Source organism: Triticum urartu, chromosome 2A (genome assembly GCF_056163025.1).
Source record: "Triticum urartu cultivar PI428250 chromosome 2A, HENAU_Tu73, whole genome shotgun sequence".
NCBI lineage: Eukaryota > Viridiplantae > Streptophyta > Magnoliopsida > Poales > Poaceae > Triticum > Triticum urartu.
This window is the reverse complement of record NC_141874.1, coordinates 89,714,423-89,732,384: the sequence shown is the minus strand read 5'-3', so window position 1 is coordinate 89,732,384 and position 17,962 is coordinate 89,714,423. Positions and strand designations below refer to the sequence as shown.

Genomic DNA, 17,962 nt, shown 5'->3' with positions numbered 1-17,962 from the left:
CCGCCGCCTAGCAATCTCACCTCACGCCACGGCTTCAAGCAGTCACGCTTCACCTCAATCCCAACTCGTCGTCCCCGCGCGCCCAGCCAGCCGTTCAACTCCCCTCGGCCCCCTTGCTGCGGCCGCTGCCGCTGCCACTGCGTTAGTTGCCTCCGTCCAATCGCCATGCTTCTCTTGTAGACCTTGCAAGCTCGCACATATCGGTGACCTTGAGGCAGGCCTCGACATCCGCTGCCTTCTTATGGATTAGAAGTTCAGTTATCCATGATTGGGTCGTATATGTGGTATGCTTGCATCATAAAATTTTCTTGCAGGTGCTAACTGCCGCTCCTAGGAAATAACCGAGCATCACTCGATTGCCAACAGACTGAACTAATATACTTTACAACTTAAAACCTGAATTTGCGTTGGACATGGACAACTCTACGAAGGTGAATACTAAACTATCCATGAGCACCTGTCGCCTACATACTGCTGCCTGGGAGCCGAGGCGGGGGATGATGTATTTCTGTATGGCCTTCTCTTCGACGGCGGCAAGCTCTTCAGCGGCGTCCGGTGTTTTTGCCACCACCGCCATGAATCAGGCCACGATGAGCAGCCTAAGCCAGCTCTCCTCACATACGGCCAGGCGATGAAGAGGAGGACGGGTAGGAGACGTCAGGTGAGACCTGCTCCAAGCCACCGAGCGTCTGGTTGACGAGCACGAGTTGATCGAGGAAGGGACGGGAGATGGGCCCGCGGAGATGCATGTGTGCGACGGCGGAACAGAATGAGAGGGAGAACGAGTGGGTCGCAACAATCCATCGGATGAGCTGAAAATATCTTCCCAAATTGCCCTTGGATCTCGTATACTGCTCGGGTTAAACAACCAGTGCACGCTGTATACACCCCTTTGGGACGTTAGATCTTCAGGAATAAAAGGCCAATATTCATTTCAGGGTACCATAAAAGAGCTCCCGGCAGAACCACCCCCACCGGCTGCGCGACCCCGCGTCGCTCGCCGGCGTTGACTCCCACGCCCTGCCGACCCACCAACCAGCGCCACCAAGCCACCGCGAGCTCCTCCCCTCCGCCGCGCCCAAATGCCGCCGCCCGCCGCCCCCGTCGCCACCACCGGCTCCAGGCGCGCCGTCTACCTCCTCCTCGCAGCGCTCGCGGCGGCCCCCTTCCTCCTCCTCCTCTTCTTCAACGGCGGCGCCTCCCCGTCCGCGCTCTGCCGCTCCTCCCCCGCCCCCCGCCGCATCCCGTACCCGTCCGTCCTCTGGTCCCGCGTGCCGCCCCTCCCGGGGCTCCCCTCCTCCCCGCTCCCCGACCTCCGCGCCTCCCACTGGATCGTCTTCTCCGCGTCGCCCCACCACCAGCGCCACCGCCCGCTGGCCGCCGCCCCCGGCTGGCAGCTCCTCGCCGTCGCGGACGAGGCCACCCCGCCCGGCTGGTCCCACCCGGGCGCCGCGCTGCTCACCCTCGCCGACCAGGCCCGCCTCGGCTTCCGCTCCGTCGAGTTCCTCCCCGCCCGCGGCCACGCCCGCAAGGCCGCCGCGTACCTCTTCGCCGTGCAGCGCGGCGCGCGCGTCGTCTACGATGCCGACGCCCGCAACGCCGTGACCGGCAACAACCTCACCAGGCACTTCGATGTCGATCTGGACCAGCGCCAGGGGGGCGGCTCCGTTCTGCTGCAGTACAGCCACGCCGATCCCAACCGCACGGTGGTGAACCCGTACGTGCACTTCGGGCAGCCGTCGGTCTGGCCGCGGGGGCTGCCGCTGGAGAAGGCCGGGGAGGTGGGCGCCGAGGAATTCTACACGATGGTGTACGGCGGTGGGCAGTTCATACAGCAGGGGCTGTGCAATGGCCTTCCAGATGTTGACGCTGTGTTCTACCTCACACGAAAGTCACTGGAAATGGAGGCTTTCGATGTTCAGTTTGATGCAGACGCACCCAAGGTAGCATTGCCACAGGGCGTGATGGCGCCAGTCAACTCACTGAACACAATGTTCCATGCACCGGCGTTCTGGGGTCTTGCATTGCCGGTCTCGGTGAGTCCGATGGCGTCCGATGTTATCCGTGGGTATTGGGCGCAGAGGATACTATGGGAGATTGGGGGCCAACTAGTTGTGTACCCACCGACTGTGCATCGCACTGATAATGTGCATGCTCATCCATTCGACGAGGAGAAGGATATCCATGTCAATGTAGGGAGGCTGATAAATTTCCTGATGGAGTGGCGGTCGACGAAACCGACACTCTTTGAGCGGATTCTTGATTTGAGTTATGCGATGACGGAGGAGGGTTTCTGGTGGGAGAAGGATTTGCATTTCATGGCTGCGTGGCTGCAAGATCTGGTCGCTGTCGGGTACAGGCAGCCAAGGTTGATGTCATTGGAGATCGACCGCCCGAGAGCGGCCATTGGTCATGGGGATAAGCAGGAGTTTGTCCCCAAGAAGCAGCCTTCTGTCCATCTTGGGGTTGAGGAGATTGGGGAAGTAAGCACTGAGATTGGCAATCTCATAAAATGGAGGAAGCACTTTGGTGATGTTGTGCTTATAGTGCATTGCACCGGACCTGTGGACCGGACTGCACTAGAGTGGAGGCTTCTTTATGGCCGGATATTCCGGGCAGTGGTTATTCTTTCAGAGCATGGCAATTCAGATCTTGCTGTCGAATCCAGCAACTTTGCACATGCATACAAGTGAGTTCAATCAGCTTGATCTGTAACCTTGCAATTTTCTTCATGTTTCCATAAATCCTACTGTTGCTTCATCCAGTGAGGCTTCATTTGCTTGGATACCAAAATTGTAGAATTGATTAACCACTTACTGATAAGTTCCCATCACAGGTACTTGCCCAAGGTGTTTGATCGGTTTGCAGGCGCTGAAGGATTTGTATTCCTTCAGGATCATATGGTCCTAAATTATTGGAACCTATTGGATGCTGATAAATCCAAGCTCTGGATAACCAACAAGGTGCGTACCCTTTTCCTGGTTTGTGAAATTTGTGAATTATAGAACATTCAAATATTCTGATCTGTCAAAACTAACTTCTCTGGTTCTCACCAGGTGAAGGAATCATGGTCCGATGTCCCTCTACCCGGAAATAACAGTGAATGGTTTATGAACCAAGGAAATATGGTAAAAAAGGCGGTTGACAGTTTTCCAGTTCACCATCAAGCCAATTACAAAAGAAGCATAGGTGAAGATAAGATAATTCATTGCAGCAGTGAGATATTCTACATACCTCGACGGTACACCGGTGACTTCTCCTACCTCGTTAAAGTTATCGGAAACCTAGATATCCATCACACCATTGGAGTCCCCATGTTGTTCCTTGCAATGGATGTACCGAGCAATTTTGAACCCAAAGCTTTGGGAAAACTTGCTTATCGGACAAACTTGCCATCAGATACCACTTTCTCGGCGATATATACTCCTGAAGCACATGCTGTGTACCCTATGAAGGTTGAGAATGAAATTGATTTTGTAAAACTAATCAGAGTCATGGCTTCAGGAGATCCTTTTCTTCTGGAGTTGGTCTGATCCAGGAGACTAGAGTCCACTAAAATTGTATAATTTGGGTTGGGAAGGGGAAACAAAACCACGATCGTTAAAGTTATTGTTTTGTTCCTCTTCATCCTCCCTTTCAGTTGTAAGTTCAATTTAACAAGAGACTTTTACCTTATCAGTAGTCTCACATGATCACATTAACACCATTGTTTCCTAGTGTGAAATCTTTACCTATTGGACTGTTGCAGTTCAATGTAAAGATAACAATGAAGAATGCTAAACTTCAAATGTTATTTTGTTAAAACAGTTAAAAATGACACTCCATTCTCTGTTACTATATCTGTAGATGAACATGTGACAGCAAAGTACCAATATTCCCCAAAAAGGAACTTCTACTCATGCTTCCTTTTTACATTCACAACGAACCACCCTCTTTGTTAAAGGTCTGTATTGCATGTTACAACTTTTATAAATCACAAATTATACAAGTTTCAACTCAGCAAGGCAGAAGAATTTCTTCTTGGTCAAATGCTGGAACTGGTTGATCAGTGAAATGAGTTCACCGGTCAATTCCTTCGATCTTGTCTTCAACCTCCGAGTAGAGCTCCCTGAGCCTTTCCAAGTTATCCTCTGATGTCTCCCAGTAGCCTCTGCCATTTGCTTCTAGGAAGGTTTGAAGCAGCTTCCTGAACGAATTGGGATTTGTGTCCATCAGCCTCTTCCTCATCTCTTCATCTTCGATGAATGTGGTGTTTGCTTCCTCGTAAACCCAGTTGTCCACCTGCCCGGATGTTGCACTCCATCCAACAGTATTCGTCAGCCGCTTCTCGATCTCTCTAACTCCCTCATAGCCACTCTTCATCATCCCCTCGTACCACCTAGGGTTCAGTAGCTTTGTCCTTGCATCAAGACGCACCGTCTCCGACAATGTCCGCACCTGTGCATTTGCTGTGGTTGTGTCTGCTATGTACGATGAAGGTGCCCGCCCATCCTTCCGCAGCCCTTGCACCAGCTTCGTCGGGTCTGAGTCGAAGTAGTGGCTGACATCTGTCAGTGAGATCTCCGAGGAGTCCAGGTTTTGGAATGTGGCATCTGCTGTTGCTAGAGCAAGCTCAAACGTCTTGCGTTTCTCTAGCATGCCTACCCCTGGAGCATCACTGTCGAATGCAAAAGATTTGCGGCTCAGGTACATGTCCTGGAGCTGCTTCTCATCTGTCCATGATGCATTCTCCACTGCTAAGTTCACATTCGACGAATAAGAGCCTGATGCATTTGAGAAGATCCTTGTTGCCGCCTCTCTTACCGAGACACCGAGCTCCTCTGCCTGCTCCTGGGCATGCTTGCGCACATAGTTCATCTCAATTGGCTCATCTAGTTCAGCAACCATCTTTACTGCCCGGTCCAGCAGATTCATCTGCATTGGTCAGATGTGTAACATTAGTGCATGAGTTAAGTGATGAATAATTTAGTTATCTGCAAAATATACAAATCAAATGCAGAGGCGGTATTAGTTCGTACCTGGTTGATGAAAAGATCTCTGAACACACCCGAGCAGTTGACGACGACATCAATCCTAGGGCGTCCAAGCTCCTCAATGCTGACGGGCTCCACACGGTTGACACGGCCAAGCCCATCAGTAACCGGCTCCACACCAAGCATCCACATCACCTGGGCCAGCGACTCGCCGTAGGTCTTGATGTTGTCGGTGCCCCACAAGACAAGTGCAATTGTCTCAGGATACTTGCCACCATTGTCAGCCTTTTGCCGCTCCAGCAGACGTTCCACAACAATCTTGGCACTCTTCATGGCAGCTGCAGTCGGGATAGACTGCGGGTCGAGAGCATGGATGTTCTTCCCTGTTGGGAGAACCTTCGGGTTACGGATGGGATCACCACCAGGGCCTGGCTCAACATAGCTTCCCTCAAGGGCAGTCTTCAAGGCTCCCAGCTCATTGTCTGCCACAATCAGCTTCAGGCACTCTCCCAAGAATCCAAACAAGGTCCTCAGCTTATCTCTGTCCGCCCTGATGAACTTGGTTTGGGACAGGTACTCCACCCATGGCTCTGAGAGACTAAAGCCAAGGATGGAACTGAGTTTGTTTGTAACATCAACAACTTGCCCTTTGCTGTTTGTGCTCTTCTCAACAAAGGCACTTACGGCACCTCGTGAAGCTTCAGTGATCTGCTTCAGGAGTTCAACATCAGCCAGTATGCCCTTGTCACTACCCCTGTAGACATCTTCAATGGTCCTGCCCACCGTCGCAGCAAGAATGCCGGGCAGCGAGAATATGTTCTCCTCTGGGCGGTCAAGAGCAGCTATGTTCACCAATGTGGCCACAGCTTCGACGGCAGTTGGTGGCTCACCTATCACATGCAGACCACATGGCAGTAGCCGTGACTCTATCTCCATGAGCTTTCCATACACCTTCCCGACGACGAGGTCACGCTCATTGGCTGGGAGCTCCTCGCCTTCATCGGGCAAGTCAACATCCTTGTCCAGGTTACACTGTTTTGCAGTGCTGATGATTGAGCTCACAATCTGGTTGCCACGGCCCGTGTCCTTGAGAGACTGGTAAGAGGCGATGAGCTCTGACAGCTGCTTCAGCCCCTTGTACAGACCGGCATTCTCAGCTGGTGGTGTCAGGTAGCTTATAGTGTTTGCATAGCTTCGGCGCTTGGCCACTGTTGCCTCTGAAGGGTTGTTTGCTGCATAGTAGTAGATGTTGGGGATGTTACCAATCAGACTATCAGGGAAGCATGCATCACTCATCCCAACTTGTTTCCCGGGCATGAACTCAAGGGACCCGTGTGTGCCGAAGTGCAGCACAGCATCTGCCTTGAAGATCTTCTCAACAAAAGTGTAGTATGCTGCAAACCCATGGTGAGGGCTGGCAGACTTTGAGAACAGAAGCCGCATTGGGTCACCTTCATAGCCAAAAGTGGGCTGCACTCCGATGAAGATGTTGCCATACTGCTTCCCATAGACAAGGAGGTTCTCACCATCAGAGTTGAGATGCCCAGGTGGCTTGCCCCAGTTCTCCTCCAGCATGTTGGCGTAGGGGGTGAGTGCTTGGTACTCCCGCACATTCATGCGGTAAACAACATTGAGGTTGGGGCTGTTGAACTGGGCCTCCTTATCATGAATAACCTCCTCAATGAGTTCTTCAGGTGTCTCTGGAAGGCCCTCGACATTGTAGCCATCCTTCTTGAGGTCCTTGAGGACAGAATAGATGGAGCTGAAGACATTCAGGTATGCTGCAGTGCCAACATTGCCCTTGTCTGGTGGGAAGCTGAAAACGGTGATGGCTAGTTTCTTGTCCATCTACAACAAACAAGTAAAAAAGGTAATTAATTTATGGTTTAGTTTTTGCAAACCTGTGCATACAAGAACCGAGAAACATGTATAATGTTTTCGGCCATGAGGAGTTTCACTACCCCAAAAATTAATTATCAGGAATTTGACATGAAAGTGGAAAGTAGATCACATAACTGAAGTTTAAGATTCCGCAGTGAAGTATTAAATTTTGTCCTCACATGATCTTTTGTTTCATTTTGAAGGAGTAAGTAGAAGTTCAGTCAGTTAGCATTTGCTAGCTTAACCTTGCGACGTGCTGTTACTATTCATTGAACTTTGACTTGATGATAGATAGGCATAATCAGGATGCACTGGACTTTTCATCATTTATTTAACATCTCATTCTCATAGCAGATTAGCAGGCTTACGGCGTTGATATACACAACAAACTGTTCAGTGGGTGAATGGTTCAAGATACAAGAGTTAATCGATCAACTGAGCGAGTAGTTTCAGTTTTCAGCATGACAGTTACGTTAGTTGAGCTAACATTTTGATTAGTTTGTCTGTTCCTAAGGGGACTCAAATTTTCTTAAAACATTTTTTTTGACATTCAATTTTTTTCTTAAACATGGTTGAAGGTTTGATGCACAAATTGAATAAGCAGTCCCAGTTTTCAGCTTGACAGTAAACTAGTTGTAGTTGAGCTAATATGTCGATGAGTTCATCTATTTACACCTCAAGAAGAGATGGGCGTCAGAACTCAGAAGTACCTATAAGCTAGCTTTTGCTCCTTAGCATTGACAGTACAATATGGACAACAGCCGTGTGGATCGATGTGAGATGCATACCTTAGTTTTCCTCTTGAGTTCTGCCCATCTGATTGCTCTGGTGCAGAGCTGCTCCACCCTCTTGTGCAATGCATGCGACTTCCCTGCATCAAACACAAGAAACAGCATTCCCAGTTCAGCTCAAAGTACATTGATCAAGCAAATCAGAGCAACAGGCCAATGAGTTATAATGGGATGTAGAAGTGGCTTGCCTGATCTCGGGTCCCGGCCGGCGAACACGATGGGCTCCATGCCGCCGTCGAGCTCCGGAAGCGCGACCTGCAGCGCGACCTGGATGGGGTGAAGGCCCAAGGTGCTGTTGAGCCACTCCTCCGTGGTCTGGAACACGAGCGGCAGCGCGACGATGTAGGGCACGTCGAGCTTCATCAGCGACGCGATGGCCTTGGGGTGGTCCTGCCTGGCCGGCCCGCCGACGAGCGCGAACCCGGTGAGCGACACCACGGCGTTCACGAACGGCTTCTTGGTGATTGGGTCGACGAGGTAGCGCTCGATGGGGCCCGAGAAGTCGAGCCCGCCGGCGAAGATGGGGATGACCTTGGCGCCCCTGGCCTCGAGCTCCATGATCACGGCGACGTAGTGGCCGTCGTCGCCGGTGACAATGTGGCTCCGCTGGAGGACGAGGCCGATGACGGGCGCCTCGGGGTTCTTGAGCCTGTCGTTGGCGTCGCGGCGGGTGCCGTACCAGTTGAGGTACTCCTTGACGTCGTCGAACATGGCGGGCGCGAGCGGGTGCCAGATGCCGGTGTCGAGGAAGAGCACGGGGTCGCTGTACTTGATGTCGGCGCCCTTGAGCGCCGGCACGTAGGAGACGGCGATCATCTTGAGGAAGTTCTGGAGGTTGTCCGGCGAGCCGCCGAGCCAGAACTGGAGGCTGAGGATGTAGAGGCGCGCGTCCTGCGCCTTGTCGGAGGGCAGGTACTTGAGCACCTTGGGCAGCGTGCGCACCAGCTTGAGCATGCTGTCGGCGAAGCCGCTCGAGTCCTTCTTGTTGCGCTTGAAGAGCTGGAAGAAGGGGCTCTTGGACTGGCCCAGCTGCGCCATGCTGAAGGACCCCAGCTTGTTGAGCCGCATCACCTCCGGCATGGACGGGAAGACGAGCACGGCGTCCATCCGGTCCCGGTGCGCCGCCACGGCGTCCCGCACCTTGAGCGCCAGCTCCTCCACGAAGATGAGCGAGCCGATGAAGACGTTGGCGGCGGCCACGTCGTCGCAGAAGGCGGCGTACGTGTCCGCGTCCCGCAGCTCCTCCACCAGGTACCCCACCACCTCGAACTCGGCGGCGCGGCGCGGGTCGGCGTTGAGCTGCATCACCGCCGCGGTGACCGAGGACTGGTACTGCGCCTCCAGCACGACGTAGACCACCCTGACCCGCGGCAGGCCGCGCTCCGCCGGCACCACGCGGCGCACGTCCGGGTTGGTCTGCGTGAACAGCCCGTTCCCGGCCACGGCGCACCGTATCGTCGCCGCCGCCGCGCGCCGCCCCCGCCGGCCGGCGAGCAGGAACGAGTGCAGCGGCGCGGGCGCGCGCGCCTTCTTCCGCGCCCCGGTGGCCGTGGCGAACGGCGCGGACACCAGCGACGACATCTTTATCCCCTCCCGGATAAAATAATACGGGCCCTCACACCCCCCCAAGCCAATAAAAAACTACCACTAGGAGTGTATGTTATTCAACAATGGAGCGGCAATCCGACTGAGAGGGTGGCTCTCCGTTCTTGGATTCTGTTGTCGTGTCCCTCTGAGGCAGGGGAGGAGGAGGAGGAGGAGGCGAGGAGCGAGCTGGGGAGTGTGCCAGCTCGGGAATGTATAGGTTTGTTGGCAAGTATGGAGGGTGGCCGGCAAGCGGCGGCCGGGGGCATCCGGTGGCCGGAGGCGGCACACGTTGGCGGGTGACGGGGCGGTGGGGGCGCGGGGGTGAGAAAAGCGGATCGCGATCGGGGCTGCGCGCGCTGCGATTGGCCGCGCCGGATTCCCTGGGCGCGCCCCGCCGGGGGATGCCGATGAGGCGGGCGGATAGCCCGCGGTCGCTGTTCGCGGCCTGCGCGTGGCACACACCCCGGCCGCAAAGGGCACCCCCCAACCTCCTGCCTTCCCGTGCGTGGGTCGCCGCGTTGGCGGATTCCGTTTCTCCTTCCTTTGTTTTTCCGATCTTGGGCCGTGCATTCTCGTTTGATGCTCTCCAGTTTGGTGGTGCCCGTCCGTCCGTGTGTGTGATGTTTGTGGGGCCTTTTGCTTTGTGGTTCGTGGAAGGGGTTCGTTTGCTGGTTTGCTGGGCCTGATGGTCCGAAGCTCTGGACGACGCGTCCGTGAGGCATGGGGACAAGGGTTGTGATCTCTGCCTTTCTGCCGTGGGAATGGGATTGTTGCCCTGCAACTGCAGCCGCATGGTGGCCAGGGGTTTCGGTTTTTGGCGGCTCTCGTGTTATGAATCTTAGTCGACGTCAGCCACGCATGGCCGCAGGTTGTGCCTTTTCTTCGATTGTTGGCGATATTCTAAGGTCTCTGCCAAGATTTTCATGCTGCATTGCGGTTTAGGGTGGTAGATGAAACGTGCCAAGTGTCCCGAGCCTTGCCTTTCTTCGGTAGGTTGTGTCTTTAGGTGAAGGTATAAGCATGGGAGGATATAACCTGCACCAATCTCTAGGATTTGCGACCTGAGAGCAGGGTAAGAGTAGATACCCTATCTGATCCGTACAAAACTGTTAGTGATCCATGCTGCATACCAGTATATCTATTGCACAGATTTTTACTGGACCATTTGAGCTCGGGATTAGAAGGACACTTTCGTGTATGAACACTCCAAAAAGCTCGTGATAACTACCACCGTTTCACCAGCGAATAACTCTGTGGTTCCCCGTCGAAAAAAAGAAAACTCTGTGGTTCTAGAAGGGTCCAGTGATGCGTACGCAGCGAGTGCAGACAAATGCTCTCGACAGGTTGACTGATGGGCTTGCTATTGAGGAATTCTTTCTTTTCATCGTTGGGCCCCGACCCAAGTTGAATGGTCTACTTTCACAACCCTGAACATCCCAAGTCCAGTGCTTGGATTAGAAGATTGGGGACTGAGAACTGGGCCGAATATGAATATGAATATGAATGAACGACAAAAGCCGAAGTTCAGTTTTTATATTAGCACCTTTTATCTTTTGTAGTTTTCTGTGCTATAAACATTTTGTAATATATGGTGAACACTTTTCAGATACACACCGAACTTTTTCTATAGAGTGAGTTTTAATGTACGTGATTTTTTTAATATACTCCGACATTTGTTTAACACGCATTGAACTCTTCTAAACACACACAGATTTTTGAAATATATTTATCTTTCTAAATATGTTTTAATTGCTTAGCTTCGTAAAAAGAACCCAACAACAGGATACAAAAAGCAACCTAAGAAAAAGTAAAACAACAACAACAACAACAACAACAAAGAAAACCACTCACGTGAACTCCTTAGATAGGGCTGGCCCATTTGCCCATCGCTTCAGGCGTGTTCTCCACTGTTTGACGCTCACTTGCACCAAATATGAGGTCTCATTTTTATCACTACACAAAGCAGTTATAGTGCTGCAAACACTTTGGATGCTACTGTGCTACCCATAACCTAAAATGCAGTGATTTTTTAAGTTTTTTAGAATCAATGATAGATGTGACTAGAATTTCCAAAAAAAAAAAAGAATTTTGGCTAGCACATGGAAGTCAAATGTCCACAACTTCTAAGTCAACCACCCCAATCCCATTGGCTTCAAGGTTTTTTTGAACACAGTATAACGCAAGCGCTCATACATACGCGCATGCAGTCACCCATGTGAACGCACACACGCACACCCTACCCATATGAGCATCTTCGAGAGACCGAGCCGGCTTATCATCTTGAGATTTATGAAGTCACCGTAGGCGCCTTGTCGTCGACAGGAACGTCTCCTCCCAGTGAAAACGCATCGACCATTAGCCTCAAGGTTGACAGATAGTTGTCCAGTTAACCAAATGATCTTTTCCCGCAAAGGAAAACTAAATGATGCTTCATAGCCTCAAGTTAATCTTTGCCAAAGTTAACTAGAGTGTCCACAACCATGACACCCGAGATGCTGCAAGGACTTGGGGTTGCCGTTGCAGTGGGCCGATCGGGAGCCGTCGCTTGCATGCGACACGCAAGGTCAGGCACCGAGGTGTTGGAGGCGGGGGACCGGGCGTTGCATACCAATGCGCCAATGCCGCAAGCACAACTTCGACCACCGTGCACTGCAAGGTTAGGATATTGCACGGCGGGGCATCAAGGTGTTGCATGCCGGGCCACTAGGCTGCTCAAGGCATGGGCTTCCGAGCCCATCGATGATGTAGGCATGCACCGACTATTGCAAATAGGTGTGCTGATGTGCAAGGACGTACCGGTGCGGGGAGCCTCAGTGCCGGTGCTGAAGGGAGAGAGGGGAGGGAATATCAGACGCTTCAAAGGGCCGCACGACTACATTGTTGCAGGTGCAACGACCAACGGTGCAACACTGCGGTGTAACGCTCCGAGGCCGTTGCGCCAGGTGTCTTCCAGTTATTCGCTATTGTTGCCTTGTCATTTGTTTGCGTGTCATGCATTTCATATCATATCATCATGTGCATCGCATTTGCATACGTGTTCGTCTCATGCATCCGAGCATTTTCCCCGTTGCCCGTTTTGCAATCCGGCACTCCTATGTCCTCCGGCGTCCCCTTTTGCCTCTTTTCATGTGCGGGTGTTAAACGTTCTCGGATTGGACCGAGATTTTCCAAGCGACCTTGGTTCACTACCGGTAGACCACCTGTCAAGTTTCGTGCCATTTGGAGTCCGTTTGATACTCCAACGGTTAACCGGGGAACCATAAAGGCCTCGTGTGTGTTGCAGCCCAACACCCCTCCAAAGTGGCCCAATAACCCATCCAAACACCCTCCATCCTCTCGGCCGTTCGATCACGATCGCGTGACCGAAAACCGCACCTCATTTGGACTCTCCTAGCTCCCTCTACCTATAAATATGTGCCCCTCTCCAAAATTCACGGTCTAACCCTAGATCTTTCCCCTCTCGCCCGCAGGACATGTCCGTCCCGGACCGGACGAATTGCGCCGCCGCTCCCAGCCTCTCCCGCGCCGCCACGTGGCTCCGTCACGCCTCCCACGCGCCGGCCTGTCGAGCCCGCGCGGCCCGCGTGAGCCCATCCGGCGCCGCCTCGCGCCCGCGCGCCCTCCGTCGCTGCGCGCCTCGCTCCCACCGCCGACGAGCGCCCCGCTCGCCGGACTTCGCCGCCACCTCGCCGGCGCATCGCAGGACGCCGCCCCGGGTCTCGCCGGACTTCGTCTCGGCTTCTGCGCCGCCTGTCTTCGCCGCTGCACGCCGCTCCTCCGTCGCCGGCCTCCGCCGCCTCCTTGAACCGCTCGCCGGAGCGTCGCACGGACCACCCTTCACCTGCGCCGCCGCCCTCTTCACCGGGGTTCACCGGAGTGCGCCTCCCCGCGCCATGGCGTCCCTGCCCGGCCTCGCTATCGACGGATCCGGGGATCCCGCACCCGGATCAGCCCATTCCTGCTCGCGGCCGGCTCTTCCCTCACCGGAGCGCCGCCCGGATCCCGCCGGCCGCGCCTGCCACCTTCGTCGGCCTCGTCCCGCTCGGAGACGACGACGGCCACGTCGACCCTCCGCGTGGGCCTCGCAAGCCGCGACCTCGCTGAGGCCCATCATCGCCGGCCCGCTACCGCCTCCTCTTTTGGGCCAAGTCCACGTGGTGAGCTACCCCCCCTAACCTCTGCCCCGAGCGAACTTTAGCTATTCTACGCTCGGGTATTTTTTTCCCACTAAGTCCCCAGATCTGTGATATTTTCTAGTCCTGTTCATCACTTCATAACTCCTCATCCGTAGCTCCGTTTCATGCATATAATATAAAATGTTCATCATGATGTGCTCTTCATTTCATTCCATTGCACCATGCTTGTTTGAGTCCATCTTTATGCCCTAATGACTGTTGCAAGGGGGCTATAAAATGTTAGTTCCTATTTCTTATCAGATTATGAGCATTTTTCATTTTTGCCATGATTTTTGTGTGCTGCATATGAGTATGAGCTCTACATGTGTTTAATTATAACTCATGGCATCTTTACAGGGGTGTATGCCATGTATTTTTGTGATCAATGTGGTGACTAGCACAAGCATGCAAAGTAGCTCTCGTGATATTGCTGATTTTAGAGACTTAGAATTTCACTAAGTCTTTGTCTGCTGTTATTTTTATGCCATGTATTCATGTTGCTACAGAGAGATCCATGCTTCTTTTGAGTATGTTCAGTAAGGATGATTTTGAGATATTGGTATTCTCTATCCATCCATGCCCTTGTTTGCATTTATGGAGCACCCTATCATGACGCAATCTTGCTCTACTTTTGCTATAAAATGTTCCTGGCAGATTGTTTACATGTTAATCAATTTTGCCAAGGTTGTTGTAGTTGATCCATGCATTCTATGAACTTGTTCTTGCTTAGGTTTGCTTCATGAAAATGTCTTCTTGCTGGTAGTATGCTTAGTTTGTCATGCAATGCCTTGTGTTCAGTGCATCGAGCTCGCAAACATGCCTTCATAATTCTGTTTATGCCGTGTCCAGTTTTCTGCTAAGTCTGAATCTGTTAACGAAACTTGCTATGTTTACATGGGTGCCATCATGTCTTCTGCTCCTTTTTGGCTTATGGTCAGTAAGGGACTTTTGTTATATGATTTGAGTATATTCATGTCGTGCCTTGTATTTCTATGATCTGATCCTGTAGCATGTTGTTATATTGCTCTAAACATTGCTTCCTGATGTTAATTCCTGGCATGTTAGTATTTTCACAAAGTCTGTGATGCTGATATCTTTTGCCCTTTTGCCATGCTTGTTTGAACCTGCTATTGTGTGATTTAGCCATAGCTTAGTGTTCATCTTTTGTCAAGCATCTTGAGTAGACCACCACCATGTGCTTTGTTGCTATGTTAGAGTGTAGTAGCTTAGTTTCTTGTTGCATTTTAGATGGCATCGTGTTGTTAATCACAGAATCGTGCCATTATTGTTTTGCTTGCCATTTGCAAACCGTGCATCCGTTTCCGGTGATCTTTATATCGATTTCGACCGGAATCAACTCATCTTTCCAGCGGCACTCTTGGTTTGCCAAGTTGAGGCTTGGTTCAATCTGTTCCTTCCGGAGCATGCATATGCATTGCATATCACATCCCGCATATCATGCCATGTTTTGCATCATGTTGCTTGCGCATTGCTCCATGGTTGATTGTGTTTGCCTTTGCTTGTGTTCTTGCCTTGGGTAGAGACGGGAGACGAGTACGTGATCGAGGAACCCGTTGAGTATGCTTACGAGGATCAAGCTTACGTCAACTCGGAGAACTTTGCAGGGAAGATGACCATACCCTCGAAATCACTTCTACCTTTGCTTACTAGTTGCTCGCTCTTTTGTTATGCTGCGATACCTACCACTTGCTTTATCATGCCTCCCATATTGCCATGTCAAGCCTCTAACCCACCTTATCCTAGCAAACCGTTGTTTGGCTATGTTACCGCTTTGCTCAGCCCCTCTTATAACGTTGTTAGTTGCAGGTGAAGATGGAGTTTGTTCCATGTTGGAACATGGATATTTGTTGGGATATCAGAATATCTCTTATTTAATTAATACATCCATATACTTGGCAAAGGGTGGAAGGCTCGGCCTTATGCCTGGTGTTTTGTTCCACTCTTGCCGCCATAGTTTCTGTCATGCCGGTGTTATGTTCCTTGATTTTGCGTTCCTTACGCGGTTGGGTTATAATGGGAACCCCTTGACAGTTCGCCTTGAATAAAACTCGTCCAGCAAGGCCCAACCTTGGTTTTACATTCGCCTAACAACCTATTACCCTTCCCTTGGGTCGGCCAACCCAAGGGTCATCTTTAATTTAACCCCCCCGGGCCAGTGCTTGTCTAAGTGTTGGTCCAAACCAGGCAGCCTGCGGGTCCACTTTGGGGCAACTCGAGGGTTGGTTTTACTCGTAGCTTGACCTATCCGGTGTGCCCTGAGAACGAGATATGTGCAGCTCCATCGGGATTTGTCGGCACATCCGGGTGGCTTTGCTTGTTTTGTTTTACCATTGTCGAAATGTCTTGTAACCGGGATTCCGAGTCTGATCGGGTCTTCTTGGGAGAAGGAATATCCTTCGTTGACCGTGAGAGCTTGTGATGGGCTAAGTTGGGACACCCCTGCGGGGTTTTGAACTTTCGAAAGCCGTGCCCGCAGTTATGGGCAGATGGGAATTTGTTAATGTCTGGTTGTAGAGAACTTGAAACTTAACTTAATTAAAATGCATCAACCGCGTGTGTAGCCGTGATGGTCACTTCTCGGTGGAGTCCGGGAAGTGAACACGGTTCTTGTGTTATGCTTGAACGTAAGTAGTTTCAGGATCACTTCTTGATCACTTCTAGTTCACGACCGTGCTTTGCTTCTCTTCTCGCTCTCTTTTGCGTAAGTTAGCCACCATATATGCTAGTGCTTGCTGCAGCTCCACCTCAATACCTTTTCCTACCCATAAGCTTAAATAGTCTTGATCACGAGGGTGTGAGATTGCTGAGTCCCCGTGGCTCACAGATTACTTCCAAAACCACCTGCAGGTGCCGTTGATACCAGTGTAGATGACGCAACTGAGCTCAAGTGGGAGCTCGATGAAGATCGTGTTCGTTGCGTTGTTTCATTTTCTAGTTGATCAGTAGTGGAGCCCAGTCGGGGCGATCGGGGATATATTGCATTAGGGGTGGTCTTCTTTTATTTTGGTTCCGTAGTCGGACCTTGATTGTATTTGGATGATGTAATGCTATTATGTATTGTGTGAAGTGGCGATTGTAAGCCAACTCTTTATCCTTTTCTTATTCAGTACATGTGATGTGTAAAGATTACCCCTCTTGCGACATGCCTACAATGCGGTTATGCCTCTAAGTTGTGCTCCGACACGTGGAAGATATAGCCGCATCGTGGGTGTTACAAGTTGGTATCAGAGCCTTATCTGACTTAGGAGCCCCCTGCTTGATCGAATCAGTGGCATTGTTGAGTCTAGAAAAAAATGTTTTGAGTCTTTTAGGATTATATATCTCGGAGAGTAAGATTCTTTTTACTCCTCAGTCCCTTCGTCGCTCTGGTGAGGCCTCCTGACGTAGAATTTTGACTCTTCTCTTCTCAAATTTCACTAAATTTTTTTAGGATCACGCGGGTATCTTGGAATCGTTCCGATGGTTTTGTGACGAGAACATTGTTCTTGGTGCCTCCTGACATTTAGGGGTTGTGGCAGTGTCTCGGGGAGTTGAGCTCCGAGGTGTTGTCGTCACAATTTTATCGTTGCAGTCCTGGAATACCTGAGTTTCGCCGACATCGAAAATCTCTTTTATGCAGTTATTGGTGAGATAACCTCGACGCCACCCAGTACTGGGGTGGGAGTTCGGGAGTATTGCTGATGTAGACCGAACCCCGTTGGCGAGATCCGGTCTGTTGTTGCGGCCCGACCTTTCACGACAGTCCACCTTCAGCAGCAGTAGCCTCTCACCCGTGCACGCGATATGCACGAAAAATAGAGGGTTTGAACCTTGCGGCCCAGCACGAGATAACCAATCTCGACGAAGGTACTCACGTGCAAAACAATTTCCACGAAGAGAAATCGCAACACAGAGGTTTTCTAAAGATCCCTCCAAAACTTGATACGGGTGTCTACCCTGAAAAACACATCGTGTCTATTTCATATAAAAATAACCTCCCATTACATTGACGCAATTGGCTTTATATATAGCCTGCACAAACACCTACGGTACATGATCTCAAAGAAAAAACAGTAACCGACCAACACCTCATGTATGTAACCAGGACAATAAACTAGCACACGTAAACACTCTTTTCTAATTAAACTACCTTTTAAACCTCGGCTGACCCTAAACTTACAACCGAATAATAATGGTGGTGGACCCCAGCCCGTGTCTTTTAATGACATGAAATCACGTACTAACTTCCAACTCTTTCCACGTTGAGCACTTTTCTCTTTACGTGTTGGCGGCAAAAACAGAAATAAATATCTGCCTTTTATCTTCTTGATGGATCCCAACAAATCAGCCAATATGTCTCCTGTTTTATTATCTCTGATCAAAGTACGTAACTTGCATGCAAATTCATGAGCAATCCTTGGCCGATCTATTTCCTTCAAAAGATAAAAGCAAACTCCCTTTGTACTGTGCGTGCATGTACTAGTTTGTTTTAGCATGGACCCAATGATGCACCCGGTCAGCTCTAGGTTTGCTCCTCTAGTTGAGTCATGTGTAA

The 17,962-nt window shown here is 51.2% G+C and overlaps 2 protein-coding genes and 1 long non-coding RNA gene across 3 annotated transcripts; 2 read left to right on the top strand and 1 right to left on the bottom strand.

Moving 5' to 3' along the window:
• The first annotated feature begins 896 nt into the window (after positions 1-896).
• LOC125535964 (putative glycosyltransferase STELLO1) lies at positions 897-3,675 on the top strand. Its single transcript, XM_048699045.2, has 3 exons — positions 897-2,689; positions 2,837-2,963; positions 3,057-3,675. The coding sequence occupies exons 1-3, from the start codon at positions 1,083-1,085 to the stop codon at positions 3,531-3,533; spliced, it is 2,211 nt and encodes a 736-aa protein (XP_048555002.2). The 5' UTR covers positions 897-1,082; the 3' UTR covers positions 3,534-3,675.
• A 199-nt stretch (positions 3,676-3,874) lies between these two features.
• Positions 3,875-9,445, bottom strand: GUN5 (magnesium-chelatase subunit chlH, chloroplast, putative / Mg-protoporphyrin IX chelatase, putative (CHLH)). The gene is made up of 4 exons (XM_048699044.2): positions 7,834-9,445; positions 7,643-7,725; positions 5,019-6,821; positions 3,875-4,914 (listed from the first exon to the last, which is right to left on the bottom strand). Exons 1-4 carry the CDS (start codon positions 9,224-9,226, stop codon positions 4,060-4,062), a joined length of 4,134 nt encoding a protein of 1,377 aa, XP_048555001.1. The 5' UTR covers positions 9,227-9,445; the 3' UTR covers positions 3,875-4,059.
• LOC147983988 (uncharacterized) lies at positions 6,704-7,470 on the top strand. The gene is made up of 2 exons (XR_015615783.1): positions 6,704-6,843; positions 7,209-7,470. It is a non-coding gene; the product is annotated as an uncharacterized LOC147983988 (long non-coding RNA).
• Positions 9,446-17,962: the final 8,517 nt, after the last annotated feature.

What these genes read in the sequence shown, in the direction of transcription:
- GUN5 (XM_048699044.2), bottom strand. Translation starts at nt 9,226, where the DNA reads ATGTCGTCGCTGGTGTCCGCGCCGTTCGCCACGGCCACCGGGGCGCGG. An exon ending in AACTCAAGAGGAAAACTAAG is followed by an intron (nt 6,822 to 7,642) that starts GTATGCATCTCA and finishes TGTTTGTTGTAG; the next exon opens with ATGGACAAGAAACTAGCCAT. An exon ending in GAGATCTTTTCATCAACCAG is followed by an intron (nt 4,915 to 5,018) that starts GTACGAACTAAT and finishes TGACCAATGCAG; the next exon opens with ATGAATCTGCTGGACCGGGC.
- LOC125535964 (XM_048699045.2), top strand. Translation starts at nt 1,083, where the DNA reads ATGCCGCCGCCCGCCGCCCCCGTCGCCACCACCGGCTCCAGGCGCGCC. An exon ending in AACTTTGCACATGCATACAA is followed by an intron (nt 2,690 to 2,836) that starts GTGAGTTCAATC and finishes TTCCCATCACAG; the next exon opens with GTACTTGCCCAAGGTGTTTG. An exon ending in AGCTCTGGATAACCAACAAG is followed by an intron (nt 2,964 to 3,056) that starts GTGCGTACCCTT and finishes GGTTCTCACCAG; the next exon opens with GTGAAGGAATCATGGTCCGA.